This window comes from Mustela putorius, unplaced genomic scaffold (genome assembly GCF_011764305.1).
Source record: "Mustela putorius furo isolate JIRA1106 unplaced genomic scaffold, ASM1176430v1.1 tig00000253_pilon_pilon_pilon, whole genome shotgun sequence".
Classification (NCBI taxonomy): domain Eukaryota; kingdom Metazoa; phylum Chordata; class Mammalia; order Carnivora; family Mustelidae; genus Mustela; species Mustela putorius.
Genome location: NW_025421329.1, coordinates 804488 through 824865, shown reverse-complemented (window position 1 = coordinate 824865; position 20378 = coordinate 804488). Strand labels below are relative to the sequence as shown.

General features: G+C 36.5%; 1 protein-coding gene across 2 annotated transcripts in view; it reads left to right on the top strand.

Moving 5' to 3' along the window:
• ESF1 (ESF1 nucleolar pre-rRNA processing protein homolog) overlaps nucleotides 1–20378 on the top strand; it is a 61736-nt gene that overhangs the window by 27807 nt on the left and 13551 nt on the right. For both annotated transcript variants that reach the window (XM_004754205.3, XM_004754206.3), the window contains exon 10: nucleotides 17968–18089. In XM_004754205.3, the coding sequence (XP_004754262.1) occupies nucleotides 17968–18089 (122 nt within the window). The remainder of the gene's footprint in view (nucleotides 1–17967; nucleotides 18090–20378) is intronic.

Below are 20378 nucleotides of genomic sequence, written 5' to 3'. Positions count from 1 at the left end.
GGTATCTGTGTTGAGTTAGGAGGAAAATGAGGGCACATTGAGAGTGAGGAATGGGGAAGAGATGAGAGGACTGATGGATTGTAGGTCCCTGTAAAACCTAAGATTAGCCTTGTTAGCCTTGGGATATTAGAATAAAATGGAAAGATGGTAGCTAGTGTTTGAAGAATAGGATACTTGAAGCTAAGGTTATGATTGGGACTGCAGTTTTGGGTTATGACATGATCTAGTTACGATTCTAGTAGTAAGTTTCTAAGATGAGATGGAGTGCAGCGTGATAGGAGAAGAGGAGGTCAGTGAACTGGGAGGCCCACGGAGTTAGAAGGATTGTCTGTGTAGATATTGCAGTCACCAGGAATTATGACAGGACTAGTATCAGAAAGAGTAGCAGTGAGCCAAGGGCTTAGTTCTTTAAGAAATGAGAGAAGAGACTATGGTCATTAGATATCTCAATAAGAAGAGATTTTAGGTGGTATGGCCTCATAACGTGATATTCACAGTCGGGGGCTTTAGGGAGAAGGGCCAGCCAGTAGACTGAAGGTGGCAGTGAGAAGTAAGGAAGACTAACTATGGGAGAGAAAAATTAACCACCTAAAAAGAATATAGGAGTATAGGCCCCAGAGGAGAACCAGGTTTCAGTGAGACTTAGACTAACAGGTGAATGAAGAGAATTCTATTGATGAATATTAATGACTGTGTCTATGACTGACTGCTAGAAGGAAGGGTGAGAAATGGGAATGTTTACCACGTTATTAGAAAAATAATTTGGAAGTTGTAGACTTCTTGTGACAGTTTTAAATAGGGATAAAGGGCATGATGAGATTAGTGCTGGTGGTCTTAAAGCTTTATTTATTTTTGTTTAAAGATTTATTTATTTATTAGTGAGAGCACATGAGTGGGGGGTGGGGACCAGCAGAGAGAGTGGGAGAAGTATGCATTAGGTTCCTGAGCAAGGAACCTAATGTGGGGCTTAATCCCAGGAGCCAGAGATCATGGCCTGAGCCAAAGGCAGATGCTTAACTGACTGAGCCATTCAGGCGCCTAATGGTAGTGAGACTGTGAATGTCTTGAGGGAGTTCTTGTCAGGAACCTAGAGCTATAGGATGCTTTTTCAAAGGAGACATGGAAGCTAGAAGAGAAGCAGCAAGGACTCCTTTTTGCTGTCTAAGCCAGTTCAGTGAGGCAGGAGGTACAGTTGCAGCTCTTCCTTACTCAACTTACTCTTTCTTCCACTCTTTATAGTTGTAATTTTATGTTTATTCTGTTATTTGCTTTGTCCTTTATCCTTCCTTTTTTCCCTTTTATTCCACCTTCATTCCTCTGTTTAGTGTCCCACTGGGAAGCTTAAACACAGAGGCACATTAATAACAGGTATCTATGGCCATAGTATTATTTATTTTCTATACAGAAGGAAAACGCTTTTGAATCAGTAGGGTATTCTTTCTGGTAGGCAGCCCAGTTTCAAACATTTAATATTCAGACATCTCAAAACCTGTTTACTGTTTACTTTTGGCTATATCAATATCTCCATTTATTGTCAAGGTATCCACCTTATGGATATATTTGAAATATATTTGAAATACATTCACAAAAATGTTTTTTTGGTAAGATTTTAAAGTAACAGGCTGTTTAAATTTTGAGTTGCATGGAGAGAGGAGACCATTAAATAGAAAACCTGAATTTTAAAATAAGCTAAAGAATTTGCACTATGCTTTGTATTTTGATGATGGGATGGAAGTGAGTTTATAGTGCACTCTCCTATCTTGTACACAGCTGGGAAGTGGCTAGAACTTTAAAACTTAGGTGTGTGCTCCTTCCTTGAATCATCTAGTTAATAGGTTGGCTATAAGGGTTTTGTAAGGTAATAAGCTGAAACTTTTTACTGTGCAAAAGAAATTCTTTTGAATCATTTGTGGAATGTGTAATGAAAACAAAAAGCAGCCAAGGTTATCTGAAAACAATGCTAGCACATTCTCTCCATAGAGTTGGTAGAAAATGTTTCCAAATTTCCTGGATTATTTTAAAATTTATTTTCTCTCTTAATAATATTAAGACTGTTAAAAAAAGATCCAATGCAAAAATTTAGGATATTTTTATCCCAGTCATAGTGTCAGAAAGTGTAAAATCCCCATATGTTTTGAAGTTTCAGATTAATTGGTCTGCTGTCTTAGGATGGTTGCTAACATCTAGGATGATTTTTTTAATCAGTTCTTCCTTCTCTGCCCATACGTCACATCAGTTGTACCATTTGCATCTGTAGCCACTATTTCCAGACAGTAGTACTTTTTTTTCGCCTTTGCCATAGATTTATAATCTGCCTGAAGTCAGTTCAAGAAGAGTGAGCTTGTTTCATGTATTATTTTCCCACAGCCCACAGCTATGCTGATTTGTTTGAAGTTGTGAATTCTTTGGTCTTTAAAGCAGAACTTCTATTTGAGGTTGTCCCACATCATCATTCTATATGCTAACTGCCTGGCTAGCAAACCATCATTTTTCTCACACATGTTCCATATGTTATTTTGACAGAATCCACTCAGACTACTTACTTTCAGCACTTTCATTATTCTTTTTTTCCAAAAACCTGAAAATCGCATGATCTTAAGTTACTACTTGAACACATTAATTTTTTTCCCGATTTTTTTGTTGCAATAAAATACATATACATTTATCATCCTAAGCATTTTTTTAAGTGTGCACAGTTCAGCGGTGTTAAGTATATTTATGTTGCTGTGCAACCATTACCGCCATTATCTCCAGAACTGCTTTTCATCTTTGCAAAACTGAATCTATATCCTTTAAACAGTAACCCCTTTCCCTTGCCCCTGGCAACCACCATTCAACTTTCTGTATCTATGAGTTTGACCACACTAAGTACCTTTTAAGTGGAATCATACAGTATTTATTTTTTTGTGATTGGCTTACTTCAGTTAGTGTAATGTCTTCAAGGTTCATCCATGTTGTAACATTCAGAATTTCCGTCCTTTTTCAAATCTGAATAATACACACACCACATGTTGCTTATCCATTTATCCATTGATGGTCACTTGGGTTACTTTCATATTTTAACTATACATTACCTAACTGTACATTATTACCTTTTCTGCAAGCAGACATAATTGAGAGGTACCTGGGTGACTCAGTCGTTAAGCGTCTGCCTTCTCCTCGGGTCATGATCCCAGGGTCCTGGGATTGAGTCCCACATTTGCTCCCTGCTCAGCAGGAAGCCTACTTCTCCTTCTCCTACTCCTCCTGCTTGTGTTGCCTCTTTTGCTATCTTACTCTCGCTATCAAATATATAAATAAAATTTTTTAAAAAATTATTTAAAAAAAAAACCAACCAAGCGGACATAATTGAATAGACCCCCATTTTGAGTTCTCCTTTTTAAATTTCATTTCTCATAATTATTTTTACATGTTTCTAAATAATCTTTATAATCATTATGCCTGCATCACATTCCATTGTGTTTCTGATTTATAAATTATGGAATACTTCCCTGATATGTTTTAGGCTGTTTCTAATGTTTTGCCATGTGGATAACATAACCTTATATTGGATTTTCTTAGCATAAATCCCTAATAGAACATCTTCGTGTCTCTTATCATATATCTTGAAATAGTTCTCTTAATTTATGGTGCTAACTGAGAAACATTTTTTAATTTATCAAGGTGCCTCAGAAATGCTGATAACAGGGGTGCCTAAGTGGCTCAGCTGGTTAGGTGTCCAACTCTCAGTATCAGCTCAGGTCATGATCTCAAGGTTCATGAGATTGAGCACTTCATTGGGCTCCACACTCCTCATGGAGTCTGCTTGAAGATTGTCTCCCTTTGCCCCTCCCCCTGTTCCTGCATATGTACGTTCTTTCTGTCTCTCTCTCTTTCCCAAATAAATAAATTACAGATAATAGGTTTAAATTTAAGAAAAGAAAAAGGGGGCACCTGAGTGACTCAGTGGGTTAAAGCCTTTGCCTTCGGCTTGGGTCGTGATTCTGGGGTCCTGGAATCGAGCCCCACATCGGGGTTTTCTGCTCAGCAGGAAGCCTGCTTCCCCATCTCTCTCTGCCTGCCTCTCTGCCTACTTGTGATCTCTGTCTGTCAAATAAATAAATAAAATTTAAGAAAAAAAAAGTGCTGGTAACATTTTACACAAAATCAAATCTAGCTTCTACAGTAGGTTCAAGTTTTGTAGCCACATAAGGAAAGGGCATAAGTACTTTCTGCAGATCTTTGATTTGATGCAAAACTTAATCCCACTGGGAGACCATATGCCATATCCTTGTTTTCTGAAACATTTGCCAGTCTTTCTCAGTGCCCTTTTGGTTATACCATTGTAAACAAATGTTCACTGACTATAATGCAATGATAATTTTCAGTTATGAGGTCCAAGATAAAGCCAGTAAAATGTCTGTGGCTTGAACTGGTGGCTAGGCAGGCCAAATCTGCCGACTTCACGTGGGAAGGACTCTGTGTTATTCATTTCACATTGATATTGTTTTCCTGATGTAACATATTAGAAAGAGGTTGTAGGGGTACTTTCCTCCGTTAGAATAATCTTCATTGAGGGTGGGTGGGATAGCACTCATCAAATGAACTGTCAAGAGATAGATCCTTAGCTTACCCTACTCACTCAGTGACATGGAAAACCTGTATCTGTAAAATTATTTGGCATAGCTTAGAAGAGCCTGATCCTATGTATGCCAAAAGGTGAGTGCTAGTAATTTGACTTGGGTGAGTTCCCTTTGGTGTTTTGGTATAATATGCCTTAGTGATAAGTTGGAACATATACTTTGAAAGCATATACTTCCCTAAGAATTGGCTTGTGTAAAATAGGGAATTCTGTGTGCAAAGGACTTAACCAAGATTTTCCTAAGCATTTCAGCTTAGATTGTCCTAAAATACATTTCATTTTAGATTCCCATTGCTCCCCTCTGTAGAAGTAGAAGGAGATTTTAAAATATTTTTAAAGCAGTTTATTTGGATGCATAATTTTGATCCAGAAGAAATACATTTTAAAATGCTCATTAGGGGTGAGAGGAGACATTTGCACCTATCAGATGCCTGTGCTCTATCAGAAACTGTGCTCTGTGCTTTGCAAAAAATTTACATTAAATTCTTCAACAATTTTGTAAAGTCGTTATTAAGCCACTGTACAGAAGAAAAAACTGAAGGATAGATTTACTCAAGATCACACAACTAGGAGGGGCGCCTGGGTGGCTCAGTGGGTTAAAGCCTCTACCTTCGGCTCAGGTCATGATCCCAGGGTCCTGGGGTCGAGTCGCACATCGGGCTCTCTGCTCACCAGGGAGCCTGCTTCCTCTTCTCTCTGCCTGCCTCTCTGCCTACTTATAATCCCTGTCTGTCAAATAAATAAATAAAATCTTTAAAAAAAAAAAAAGATCATACAGCTAGGAGCTAGAAGAACTGTAATTCAAACCTTGATGTGTCTGACTTCTGTACCTGTTAGAGTATTTTCCCTGGCTTACTAATTGAATTTGGGTCCAGTGTCTTCATTTCGTGCTTTTCTCAATCTGCATGTGTTTACTGTTGTGTGCACAAAGACACACAAAGACGTTCAGTGAGTTTTACTTGAGAATTTGGATAAATTTTATAAAAAAAACTAAGCACTTATCAGGGACGGACCAGTATGTGCTATTACAGACTTCTCAGGGTGTGGGAACATTTTGGTCTCCAGCCAGTGTCACCTGTGTGACAGTGTCAGAGAGGGCTGTCTTGTGACTAATAAGCTGTTCTGGAGGTTAACAAACAAACAGAAAAGGCAAAACATTTTGCCAGTGTTGAACACTGCAGGCTTCTGGGGGCATACATGTTAATAGTTGGTATTCTAAGATTCTATCTTGGGACCTAAGACTGCTTGGCTTGTTACAGATTTCCTCAATAGATTCTGTCACCAGAGAATTCCCAAGAATAGAAACAATACTTACTTACAAGACAAGCTGTGGAAATATTGAAGTCCTAAGTATTAATGTTACTTTCATTCTATATTACTCTCATTCTATAATTTTTTTTAATGTTGCAATAGAGGATATTGCCCATGAATTAACTCTGGGTTAATTACAAATACTGGAAAAGTTGAAAAAGTAAACCTTGAATGATAGTCTGTCAGGGATTCCCAACCAATATGTTGATCCCGTTAGCCCTTAGCCCAACTGGAACCCTCAGGGTGATTTCCTTCTCTGGTTGCCTCCTCCATTTCCTATATAAATCTTATCCTATATAAATCTTATCATTTATAAGTGTCCTATATAAATCTTATTTTTAATCTACCAGAATAGGAAGAAGGTTGGCAGTCTATTGCTCTCCTAATAGTTATTTGTGACATCTTCTTAAAGTAGTCAGAATGTATAGTTTACTTACATAAAACTCCAGTAAATGTGGAAGAAAATAGAAAAATCTAGCTTGAAAAGTTGTTAAATATTGAAATGCTAGGGAGGTTGATATATTTTTCATTTCCTTTTATTCTTATAAAGTTTTTTTCTTTAATGGACTTAGAAATTCCATTTTGGTTGGATCCCAGCCTCAAATTGTCCTTACATATTAATAGCTTCTGTGGTCAGAAACTCTTCCAGGGAAGAAAACAAACTTAGTTTCAAGCCACCAATTTATAGGTGGGTTTTTCAATACAGTATATAGATTGGGACCTGCTTACAGTGAAATTTGGAATAGCATTAATAGTTTACTGTGATTATTAAAAGAGGATAGAGGGCTTGCTATCAGAAAATCTGGGTTCAAGTTTTTCATTATTTGGATGGGGAGTAAATGAAAAAAGGCAGGTGAAAGCCATTTTTGCATACAGTTGTCAAAGAAGTAAGCACTCTTTTTTTTCTTTTTCTTTTTCTTTTTTTAATGCTTTACTGTGGGGGGGTAGACAACAAAAGATTAAAAAAGGCAAAAACAGTGAGTTATACAGTTTAAAGAAAAATAATAAAATGAACACCTGTACACTCAGCTTAAGAAAGAACTTTACCAATGCTTGCAGTCACCTATGAGACTCCCCAGTTGCACTCTCTCCCTTTCTCTACTAGAGAAAATTTAAACTGTATTTCATGTTAATCATTCTCTTCTTCTGTATAATCATTTTACCACATATACATAATATCCCTAAACAGTCTTGTTAATTTTGATCATTATAAAAAGTATCTTCTCTATATTCTTCTGCTGCTTGTTTTTTGTTACTAACATTATATTTTTGAAAGTTATCCTTATCAGTATGTAAGGATATGTTCTATTAATTTTCACTATTAGACAGAATTCCATTTTAGATATATCAAGTCTGCTCTGTTGCAGTTATTAAAGTATTGCTGTTACAATGTCTTCGTGAATATTCTTGGGACTTCTCACCTAGGAATATATAGAGAGAATGTCTTGGATATGGGTAGAGTTTGTTGGTTGTGGAGCCTGCTCACAGAGTTACATTTACTAGGTTATGCTGAATTGTTTTCCCAGGGGCCTGTCCCATTTTAACCAGTGGTGTGAGTTCCCAAAGCTCTTTATCCTCATCATTAATAGATATTATCAGGCTTTTCAGTTTCTGCTAGTTGAATATGTAGCTAATGGTATCTCATTATGGTTTTAATTGTGTATTATTCTTAAATATTTGTTGAGTTCCTGCTATGTGTGCCAGACTCTTTTCTCTGGACAAAACACTGAACGGACCTTTATGGGGACCTACATTATATGTGTGGGGGAGAAAGGGGAAAAAGGGAATGAGACAAATAGGTAAAATAACCAGGTGATGATTCAGGGCTGTGAAAACAAAAGGATAAAGCCTGAATGAGGAGTAGGAAGTTCAGGGATAAGAGTAGGTAGCTATTTCAATAGGTCAGGAAAAGCTTCATTGAGAAAGTGACATTTGCACAAAGACATAATAGAAAGGACAATACATACTAGTTGTTATCCTGCAGAAGAGCATTTCAGGCAGAGGAAACAATAAATGCCAAAACCTTGAAGGGGGAGCATTTCTGATTTGTCCAAGAGCATTTAAGAAGCAGCAGTGGCTGAAACAGAATGGGCCAGGGAATGGACAGCACTAGAAGATGAGGGCAGAGAGGTAGCCAAATCATAGAGGGCTTTGAGACCTCTGAATGGACGTTAGCTTTTACTGTAAATGAAATGAGAAGTAGAAGGATATGACCTGACTTAAGTTAAAGACGTGCTCAAGCATTTGCCTAATTACTAATGAGGAAGAACATTTCTTTTTATTTCCTTATCTGTGAAATACCTGTTTAGTCTTTTGACCATTTTTATGTAGTATTCTGTTTTAGTGATTCATAGAAGTTCTTCAGATATTCTGGACTGGTGTCTATCAGTCATATATTTTAGAAATATGTTCTTTTTACTCTTTATAATATCATTTGAAGAACAAACGGTGTAGTCAACTTCATTAAACTTGTTCTTTATTTTTTTGTACCTTTGGTTCATATAATTAAATCAATTATAATCCTTGGATTAGGACACTCATCATTGGTCCAGCTTGGCCCTTTTATTTATTTATTTTTAGTAATTAATAAATGAACCCACAACAAAAGCTAGAACCATACAGTAGCTTACATTTATCCTTTTGATCTCCCTTACTTCTCCATACCTGTTATAACCATTATCCAGATTTCAGTATTCACTCCATTGTATATATTTTCATCTCATAAGTTTTCCTAAAAAGCATGAGTGCATGAAAAGGAATAAGGTGTACTGATATATGCTACAAAGTGGATGAACCTTGAATTTTCATGCTCAGTAAAGGAAGTCAGTTACAAAAGACCAAGTATTTTATGTGAAATGTCCAGAGTAAGAAAATCTATAGAGAACGTAAGTAGATTGTTGGTTGCTGGGGAGAGAGATAAGAGTGTCTTTTTGAGGAAATACAAATGTTCTAAAATTGACTAGTTACAGTTGCACATACTTGTGACTATATTAAAAACTATTAAATTGTATAAATTAAAGCTGTTAACTTTGTTCACATTGAGGAAACAGGTGTGGGTTTTAGATACTTAAAAAGTCTTTGGAGACTGATTTTTTTTTCACTCAACATTATATTGCTAAGATTTATCCGTATTTTGTGTAACTGTAGCTCATTCATTTGAGTGTATATACCACAGTGTATATCCATTCTCCTGTTGGATATGCATCTGGGATGTTCTTTACTATGATGAATCATGCTGTTATGAACATCTCTGTGCATCTTCTGGTAGGTGTTTAAGTTTTTCTGGGTATTTATCAAGGAGTATAATTGCTGGGTCATAGGGTATGTGAATGTTCAACTTTATAAGATGAAATACTTAATTCTTTTTTTTTTTTTAAGATTTTATTTATTTTATTTGACACAGGGAGAGAGAAAGCGTGAGCAGGAGCACAAGCAGGGAGAGTGCCATAGGGAGAGGGAGAAGCAGACTCCCAGCAGAGGAGGGAGCCTGATGTGGGGCTCAGTCCCAGGACCCTGGGATCATGACCTGAGGCGAAGGCTGATGCTTAACTGACTGAGCCACCCAGGTGCCCTATAATTAGTGACTTCTGTGTTTCATGTACAAAATCCTTTTCAATACAGTTAAGACTGATACTCATCTTTATTTTCTACTGAAGGTAGAAAGTTTTAATGTTTTCGACATTGAAGTCCTTGATTCATTAGGAGTTGATTTTTTATATGATATAAGGTAGACATCCAATTTCATCTTCTTCTACTTGGACTTTTTTATCCTGTTCCATTTATTGAATAATCTCTCACTTCAGTAATCTGACATGTCACCTCTGTCATGTACCCAAGTTTCAAAACTGCATGATCTCTTGCTTGGCTTTCTGTTTTATTAGTTAGTCTGTCTATCCCTGGACCTGTACCATACTTCTTAAACTGGATAAAAGGGCACTAATGACCATCAAAAATATCCCACCCCCTCCCAGAACAATTGGTTGAGGGTTCTCTGAAGAAAACAAGCTCCAACAACAACAAACCATTTGCAAGTGCTGTAGTTTGCAGTATCTTCTGGGAAGAGCCGAGTTTGAATTAGAGCAAGAAGATGAAGAAAATGTTCAGAGATAAAATAGAAAAAATTTGGTTTCAATTGGTCTTGGATTGGAAGTGCCCTTAGGTATCTGGCAAATACTCTCTCAAGCACTCTCTAAAGAAGTACTTTATCAGTTTTTACTGATAAGGCACTATGAATTCTGGAGAATTTAGTGGTAGAGAGTTGGAGGGGAAGAGAAATAGTAGCAGAAGAGTCGATTTGTAGTTAACCTCTGAGGATAAAAACATGGGAGATTAGGAGGAACCTGGTGATTAGGGCTTTTTGTGGTAACCGAAATGAATACGGATAAAAAGGCCACAGAGTTCGTTTCTTATAGGTGTAAGGCAGATTTTGGTGGTGAGGTTTGAGTGTTGAGGATTAGGGAGGGAAAGGTATCTGCTGTTGCCATGAATGCACCGAGCTAATCACCGTCTTAACCCCTTTCTGGGGATAGGCAAATTTACTATGAGCTCACAAGGGTCCCCCTTGACTCCTGTTGGCAGTTACAGGTGAGGAAACCAGTATAACTAAAGAACACACTTGCCTTGCTCCACAGTGCTGGTTTTTTGTTCCTGGATTTTAAAATACTTTAATGTTTTGGAGTTTTATTATGGTTTATCTAGGTCATACTTTTGCTTGGTAGCTTTAATCTTGTGTAGAGGTAATTGGATACCCAGAATCTTAAAGATTAGTACCTTTCATCGGTTTTTAAAACTTCAGTCATATTCTTTTAAAATATTACCTTTTTCTCGTGTTCTCTCTTTTTGCCTCCTGGAAATTCTGTTTGATATATGTGGTACCTTCTCATTCTATATCTCATAACTGACATGTTCCATACCTTTCAGCCTATGTATAATGCTATGTAATTTCTTAAATTTGTCTTTCAGTTCATTAATTTTTTCTTTAATTCTTACAGGCTGTTGTTTAACTTGGCTGCTGACTTTATTATTTCAATTATATGTTTTATTTGAGGAAGTTTTTTTTTCTTTTCCAAATCTGTCTCATACTTTTGATGATTTTATCTTTTAATTTTCTCTTTTTTTTAAAATTTTTATTTATTTATTTTTAAGATTTTATTTATTTATTTGACAGACAGAGATCACAGGTAGGCAGAGAGGCAGGCAGAGAGAAAGGAGGAAGCAGGCTCCCTGCGGAGCAGAGAGCCCGATGTGGGGCTCAATCCCAAAACCCTGGGATCATGACCTGAGCCGAAGGCAGAGGCTTTAACCCACTGAGCCACCCAGGCGCCCCAATTTTCTCTTTTTTTAATGTGCTTTTTTTTTATTCTGTATCTGATCATTCCAAAATCTTTAGTCTTTATAGACCTGGCTTTTATATTTTGTTTCTCCTTACTCTGGTTCATATTGAATTTTTTTGGTGATCTCATTGTTCTTGGATCTTTTTTCACCTATGGGAATTCTCAGGGCCTGGGCCAAAAGTACTTATTTAGAGAGTGCTTGAGAGAGTATTTGCCAGATACCTAAGGGCACTTCCAATCCAAGACCAATTGAAACCAAATTTTTGCTTTGGGGTATTTGGGGCCCCACAGATAGTGTGAATTCTAGCCACAAACCCATGGATTTGTGGGCTTGTGGTTATAAATTCTCTAGGGGGGAAAACGTGTTTTTACTTCCCTTGTTCTGCTCAAAGCCAAAGCCCAGAAAGGCAAGTATTCTAAGTTTTTGGAGGAAGGGCAGCACCACTGAAGGCACCCTTAAGGATCCTGGCTTCATGGGAGTAGTATCAGTGGGACTTTCCACTATAATCAGGCTCCAAACTTTGAATCGTGTCTTCCTTGGCTAGCAGCCCATTAAAATCCAAGATCCATCCTGGACCCTAGTGGAATAGGGTATGTCCCCAAAGGAAAGTCCTTGCTTCTGAGCTAGTTTAACAGTTCTGATTGAGTTTTCTTATTGTGACTAGACTCCAGAAAATCCCCTTTGTTTCCTTATCTTAGCCATTTGCTGAAAAGTTTTATATTTACTTTCCACCTTGTCTGTAAACATTAATGTGTAAAAAATAACAGTAGCAAAGGCAGTTCGTCGTTCCTCTTTGCCATAAATTAAATAGCTGTATGGCTTCACCAAACTCAGCCAGAATTTTACTCTGTTATTATTAGGACAGGTTGTTATTATGTACATTGTGATTACAAACTATTTGAAAAGCAAACAAAAACAAAAATAAAATACAAATAATTACAGACAAATACAGAAAACAGTAGCTCCCTAAATGAGGCCCAAATGTCTTGTATTTGAAGTCAGCTTAAGAACATTCAATTCTAAGAAGCAGGGACACCTTGGTTCACAGTAAACTGAAAATATTTACAAATGGAGGGTATCACTCTAAAGGAGGGTAAAAGGAGATTTAGAAGAGGTTAGAGTATAAGCTCAAATTCAAGACAAATGTGAAACAGTTGCTACCCACTGAAATAGCTTTAAGATAATCAGCAACAGCAAAAAGCATTAACATTCATTCAGTACAGACTTGAGAGGTAATCTTCTATGGATACCTGATTGAATATTTTGGGAGATAACAAATTAAATGTTATGTGAGAAACCTTTTCTAGTCTAAGCAGCTTGCCTGTGTCCTCTTATCATTATCATCTTTATTAAAGATGTCTGTGTTGTTTCCATATAGTAGGCATAATAGTATACTAACAGTATTAAGTGATTAAGAAGAGCATTTTTGGTTTTGGCTGACTGGTAATTTTTACTGTTTACTGTTGTTCCCCAAACTAGTTGTTATTTTACTTCTTTAATTTCATGAATTGTTGCCCTTTGTCCATAAGGTTGGCAACAAATTTGACTTGTTTATCCTTTCATTTGTCAACAGACATTTACTAGGGTAGGCCCTCCACTAGCCACCGGGGTGAATCTCACTGGGACTGGTAGAGAGACAGGCTATGAATGGCCTCTCCCCTCATGGAGCTTGCAAGCTAATAAAGGAGATAGCTATTAAGAATAATTTTAAAAATCACACAAATTATGAGGTTGCAGCTGTGATATAGGTACAGGATAAAAATATAATGCTGTAAGAATTTGAAAAGGATTTACAGATGTTAAAATAAGAAAGAATGGACCAAATTCTGAACATGTTCTAAACAATTTCTTGTTCTGAACAAGTCTTGAACCAAGTTCAAAACATTTCAAATCTTCATCTTTCTCATTATAAAAATGGATAGTTTGACTTAACCAGTATGCTTTGAGGATACCCTAAGTACTTAATCACTTGATTACCATAGAGGGAAAAAATGCCGCTGGTGAAGATCGCCATTACTCACAGGGAACAAATATTCCTGTGACCTCTATTATATAAGTAAATGTGTTCTTCCCTCTCCCCACAGCATTGAGGATAACTGGCCAGTTTGAAGGGGTGCCTTTGATGTCAGTGTTCTTAGGACATGGTTGGTGGTTTTCCTTTAAAACCTTTATACCCAGAGTGAATTCCAAGTTGGGAGTTCCTTGCAGTGGTGGTGGTGGTGGTAGTTACATTTTAAAAGCTGCTTTTGGAATTGAGTGTTACACTGTTTGATTTAAACATACAACCATAAATAAAGATAGAACCATAAGTGTTCATAAATATTCTCAGTGGATCCTAAGTCCTCATTTAAGTAAAAATGCTAGTTTCAGCTTATATCAGAAATCTTAAAACGTGCTTTTTGTTTTTATAAACAAAACCAACTACAGTACCTAGTTGAGTTAATTTAAGTCATTCATGTCCTACCTGTTGAAGACTTTCCAAATATTTCGTATTAGTAAGGTCAGGGGAAATGTATACTTTTGTTTTAGTGGATTTTGAAAGCATATTTAAAGTATTTTTGTACATATGCAAATTGCCAAAATAATTCTGAATGGATTCTGCTTAAATTATTGTCATAATTGAGTAATCTGTGTTCATGGTTGGCTTTGAAAGAGTTTTCTATCCCTTATTTGTAGGATTATTGATGTTATTTTTAACTAATTCGGCAGTCTTTGGCTATACACTTAAAATTTTTAAAAACAAATTTGTGCAAAACTAAAAACAGCTAAAATGAAGTTGTTTTTTAGTCACATAGTGGCTGCTCTCAAATGAGGCTGAAACTGTCTGAAGAATGTTCTTGTGCATATGCCAAGAGACTTCTGGAATGGACATATTTTTTAAGAACCAGAACATAAACAACTGTGATCTGTGGCAAGAGATTTAAATGACCTCATGATGACAATGAGAACAAAGCATTTTTAAGTTATCATGGTGTTGTGTTAATTCACTGCAATGTTTTTGTCATTCTACTTCAATACAGATTTGGTGTGTTTAAGTGAGAGCCAGGCAAAAAATTTCAGACTGTATTTAACTGAAGATAACTATTTCTTTGTTGTTATAAACAAGCTAAACACCAAAAAATTTTATTTTCTGAGAATAATATTTCATGAATTATTCTAGAGCTGTAGGTCTGTTAGGCATGTGTGGGAGCATACACACACACACACCCCACTTTGAGATGAAGGCCATTTGTATTTATATCTTAAATTTGATTCATTTTCTGTTGGAGAGTATGTTCCAAACTTACAAGATCAAACAGTTGGCTTGAAATAAGAATTCTTCCTTTAAGACAGATCAATTAAGTGTTTATTAAGTACTTACTATGTGTCTGGCACTATGTAGAATATCATGGAATACAAAAGAAGGTGACTTTAGCTGCCTTTGGTTTAGTTGGGAGAAAACTCGAAAGTGAAAGACATTATATAATCAAGTACCAAATAAAATTACACATAACTTATATGATGCAAATAATGAAATAATCTTTTTTTTTTTTTCAGAAGTGATTTCTAATCATTGTCTAGAACAGTGGTTCTCAACTAGGAGTGATTTTGTTCCCAAGAGGACATTTGCAATATCTGGAGACTTTTTTTTGTTTTTTGTTTTTTTAAATTTTTATGACTGGGGCTGTTGGCATCTCGTGGATAGTGAAGAGATACTGATAAACCCCTTACAATGTACAGAATAATTCCTCACAACAAAGGATTATTTGGTACAAAATGACAACAGTGCTGATAGGAACTGTGCTGCAGAATCTACAAATGTCAGTGCTAATGAGTTTTCCAGTTTTGGGAGCTGGCCTCCCATTCTCATGTAGACTTCTGCTGCCTCTGAGACCCTAAGTCCTTACATAGAAATGAGCATGGAGTATCCATAAGCCCCTGAACACTGTAAGCAAGTGTTTCCAGTACCACAGTGTTTCAGGGAGAGATTCTGTATCTTTTATCAAATTCTCAAGGTATCTATGTTCCCAAAAAAGATTAAGACACATCAAAGCAGGGGTGCCTGGGTAGTGGCTCAGTGGGTTAGGCCTCTGCCTTCGGCTCAGGTCATGATCTCAGGGTCTTGGGATTGAGCCCCACATGGGACTTTCTGCTCAGCAGGGAGTCTGCTTCTTCTACCCACCCACCCCTACCTACCTGTGGTCTCCCTCTGTCTAAATAAAATCTTTTAAAAAAAAGATACATCAACGCAGTGTCCTAGTTACCTGAGACAATGATACAGAACTTTCCTTAGCATCATAGTAAGTTTCAAAGATCAAAATTAAACAAAGAATACTTTTTTGGTGAAAAAAAATGTTTAAACATATTAATTTAGTATTTTAGAGTAATAAAAGCTTAATGTTTGAGGAAATTATACTAGAATACCTTAAAGATTATTTAAACATCATACTCTTCTAATAATATAGTACTGTGCATGTAGAATTGCACTGAATTGATTGTATGCTAACCCATAGGCATAATATATAAACCTATTATTTTGTGATTTAAAACCAACTTCTTTTGTCAGGATTTGCTGCTTTCTCCCAAGGATCCCAGTTTACATTTCCTAAATGTTGTATATTTGTTGATTCAAAGATCTGGACATCATTTTATACTGCTCACATTTCTCTTAAAAACAGTTTAGTAAGGAGAACTGTATTTTTCTCATAAGAAACATCTTTGAATTGAGAGTTGTGTTTCTGATTTAGCATTCAGTAAGTCAGAGATCTTACCAGCAGCGCATCATAAAAACAAATCTATATAACCTTGAGTATGCAGATAATTTAATACTTTTCTAAGTCATAGAAATTTGAAGATTAAGTCTTGGCCTAAAAGCCAAGGAAGGGACCTTAGAGAACATCTGTTCCAGCTGTTTCAGGCTGTTCGTTGAGGCACAAGACCCAAAACACTACTTCTAGTTGCTACATATTTGGACGTCTACCAAATATTTTCTTTGAGCGGGGAAAAGAGGTGTATGTGGGTGGGAGGGTTACATTTCAGATCTACACCAAACAAACTCCTTTTGCAGATAAGGAACCTGAGGCCCAAAGCTTTTGACTGTATTCATTCGCTTTATTTATTTTTTTAAGATTTTATTTATTTATTTATTCGACAGAAACACAGCGAGAGGGAACACAGACAGGGGGAGTGGGAGAGGGGGAAGCAGGCTTCCACTGAGAGGGAGCCTGATGTCAGGCTTGTCACAGGAACCTGGGATCATGAACTTAACTGAAGGCAGATGCTTAATGACTGAACCACCCAGGCCCCTCTATTCATTCACCTTATACATTTCTTTATTCTGGGTCAAATCAGCATTTTAGATGTATCTGGTCATAGTATAGAGGATAACCAGGCAATTTTAGTCATGTGGCTTCCTCGCTGCATGTTCTTAGCAAGTTGCTGAATACTCTTTGTCTCAGTATACTCATCAGGAAGAAAAAGAATTGTTATATCCTTAGGATTGCTTTCACCTTAGAATTTAGAGTATTATCTGGGAAGATGATCTGGATTGACCATGTCTCTCTCAAAAAACATTTTGAGGGGCACCTGGGTGGCTCAGTGGGTTAAGCCTCTGCCTTTGGCTCAGATCATGATCTCAGGGTCCTGGGATCAAGCCTCGCATTGGGCTCTCTGCTCAGCAGGGAGCCTGCTCCCCCCCCCCCGTCTGCCTCTCTGCCTACTTGTGATCTCTCTATGTCAAATAAATAAATAAAACCTTTAAAAAAAAAAACATTTGGAATCATTCCATTAAGTATTATTTTTCTGAAGTGAATATCATGTCATATAAATAGTGAAGCTTCCTCCTCCTCAAACCAAACTGTAATGTCCAAAAAATAAAATAAAATAAATAAAATAAAACAAACATCTTTATTATCAAAGGTAACAGCACAGTAATCACATTTCCTTTATTTTGGCAGTAGTGAGGGTCTTCAAGGACTGATAGGTCAGCGTCAGGGCTTTTTCTTTCTCACTGTCATCCAATCCAGTTATTACATAAGCCACCTAGAAACATGAATTAGGAGCTATAGAATATAAGAAATAAGGACCTTTAAAGATGAAATACAAGAACAGATAACGTTGAAAGAGGTAAACCATATAAAGTGGGATCTGACCTTGGTAGTCCTTTTGATCATAAGGATGTATCTTACAGAGTACTTGAGACATGAGAATTTTTTTCTCTGGGGGTGCTTCAACAAAGATTGCCTTTTTAATCAATTTTTTTTAGTCACCTATAGTTTCCAGGGAATGCAGTCTTTTATTTGGGCAACAGAAGCAATTAGAAATAATTATGTTAAAGACCACTTATCTTTTTGCCATCAAAAATGAATTACTAGTAATATACTGAGAAGATTTTGTTCCAGGATTTTTCTGAGTCTCAAAGCAATTAAGTATAGAGAAATGAAATTTGAACCTAAATGAAAGACTTTACTTCAGTGGCTTGACTGTATATCAAGTTGTTCAGTTTGTTTATTTATTTGGTCTGGTTAAATTTATTGATTTTTTATTAAGAAATAACTTTGATATGAGTTGATCCTATATTACTCTGAGGAGTATTACACAATTTAGTATTGCATTTTATTTTGTTATTTTGGTAAGTATATGTAAATTATCTTTTGAGGTAAATTACATTTTTAATGGATAAGGATACAGCATTTTAAGTTGAACTCTCTGTTTTTTCTTAGGTCTGAAAGAAAGTGCAGAAGAGATGGTCAAAAACAAATTGGAAGGAAAAGATAAATTGACCCCTTGGGAACAATTTTTAGAGAAGAAGAAAGAGAAAAAAAGACTAAAGAAGAAACAGAAGGTATCAATGATATTTTAAGCAAATATTTATTGAACAACAACCATGTATCACAAGGTACCAGGTCCTTGGCATCTGTTATCTCATAATGTAATCACTCATTAGAATAGGCCTTGTTATCATCACAATTGTAAGAAAGGACAGGAAGAACCCGATAGCTTAAGTGTTTTCTGCAAAGTGATGTACTGAGGTAGAAATCCTAATAAAAACCCGGGGCCACTTTAACTACAGTGCTCTAGTATTTTACCTTTATATACCACCAAATAAGATACATAGTTTAGTTGATACCTAGATATAAAACAGCTCAATTCTATTTGTGTTTGAGGAAGAAAGATACAGAATTTTTTAACTTGAGGATGTATATATACAGAATTTTTAAGATTGTTTATTTGAGAGAGAGAGCACAAGCAGGAAGGGCAGAGGGAGAAGAAGAGTCTTAAGCTGCCTCCACATAAGTGCAGAGCCCTGTGCAGGGCTCGATCTCATATCCCTGAGATCACGACCTAAGCCAAAACCAGGAATCACACACTTAACCAAATGTGCCACCCAGATGCCCCTACATACAGAAATTCTTGACATGAGTGAAATTTTTTTCTCTACATTTCTCAACCTGCATTTTTCGTGTTTCACTATTACCATATGGATCTATTAACATCTTGTCATTAAATCCCTTTTATTAAGGATATTTCCTCTGCACTAAATATTGTCTTGAAAAACCTGATTTGACTCCCATTGTTTGAGGATAACATCTTTTCCACAGACTCTTTAGAAATAGCAGAGACCACTTAACGATTTTTGCCACTAAAAATACTCTTATCACTGAAATGCAGCATTCTAGCAGTACTGGTATAGCCTTAAGATAGTATCAGTAATCACAGAATTTTTCAGTTTTAGTAATCTTAAATGATTTGTTCTAGTCCAATTCTAATGCTTTATAGTTGTAGAAAAATAACTGATTTATCTCCGGCTACGGAGCTTGTTAGTGGCTAAGCTGAGACTGGAATCCAGATCTTTCTTACTCCAGTGTCCTTTCTACTGTACAGTATTATTTCTCTCTGTCCTGCAGAAGCTTGTGCTTTTGGTACAGCTTTGACTTTCCAATGCTTGTAAAGACAGAGGGCTGCAAAACTGAATGATGGACTGGAGGGATTTTTTTTTTTATGCTCCTCTATTTTAGTCAGTATTTCTGGAAATAGATAATAAAAATGAGAAGGGTAAGGGCCCTGTCCTCATTGATAAGCTGCCTCTCTTCTTCAGGAAACAAACTGAGGGTTGCTGGGGGGTAAGGGGGAAGAGATAGGGTGGCTGGGTTATGGACATTTGGGAGGGTATGTGCTATGGGGAGTGCTGTGAATTGTGTAAGACTGATGATTCACAGACCTGTGCCCCTGAGGCAAATAATACATTATATGTTAATAAAAAAATAAAAACTAAGTAAGCAATAAAATATCTTCTAAATGGGATAATCTCACAAGTTATTAAGCCATCAGTTTATTGTAAAATTTACAAGTGGGTCCTTTTTGGGTCAATAAAGTAGTCACTTGTGTCTAAGACCTTTAGCAACTATTCTTTTTTATTTTTATTTGCTGGGCACTTCGAGCTTATCTTATGCTTTTACTCTTTCCCTTCATTGGGCTAAGATGACTAATTTTTATTACTGCTATTAAAAATATATTTGTTGAAAGCCAGTTTGTTCTAGACTCAGTGCTCTGTGCTGGATTGGTATTAGATTCCAACAGATCCCTTCCATCCATAGTTTTCATGTAGAGAAGAGTTTTAAGAATTTCCTTCATTTTTTTTTTTTTTAAGATTTTATTTATTTATTTGAGAGAGAATGAGTGAGAGAGAGCATGAGAGAGGAGAGGGTCGGAGGGAGAAGCAGACTCCCCAAGGAGCTGGGAGCCCAATGCAGGACTCGATCCTGGAAGTCCGGGATCGTGACCTGAGCTGAAGGCAGTCACTCGACCAACTGATCCACCCAGGCGCCCCCAATAATTTCCTTTGTGTTAAAAATACTTTTCCCCTTTTCCTCTCTGTGACTTCAGTTTTGAAACTGGGAAATTATTACTAAAGAAATCAGTACATGGTTATGGGCCAAAATTGATATAGCTATAGTTTAGACCTAAAAGCAGTTAAAGAAATATGTGGATAGATGTGTAGTTAGATATGTAGGGGTTCCATAATCTTCGTTAGAAACATATTATTACTGAATCTGTTGTAAGTTTGGTGAAAAATTTTTTAACTCTTGTTCTTAAAAGGATATTAATATCGGACAGCTATGTGGCACAGGTT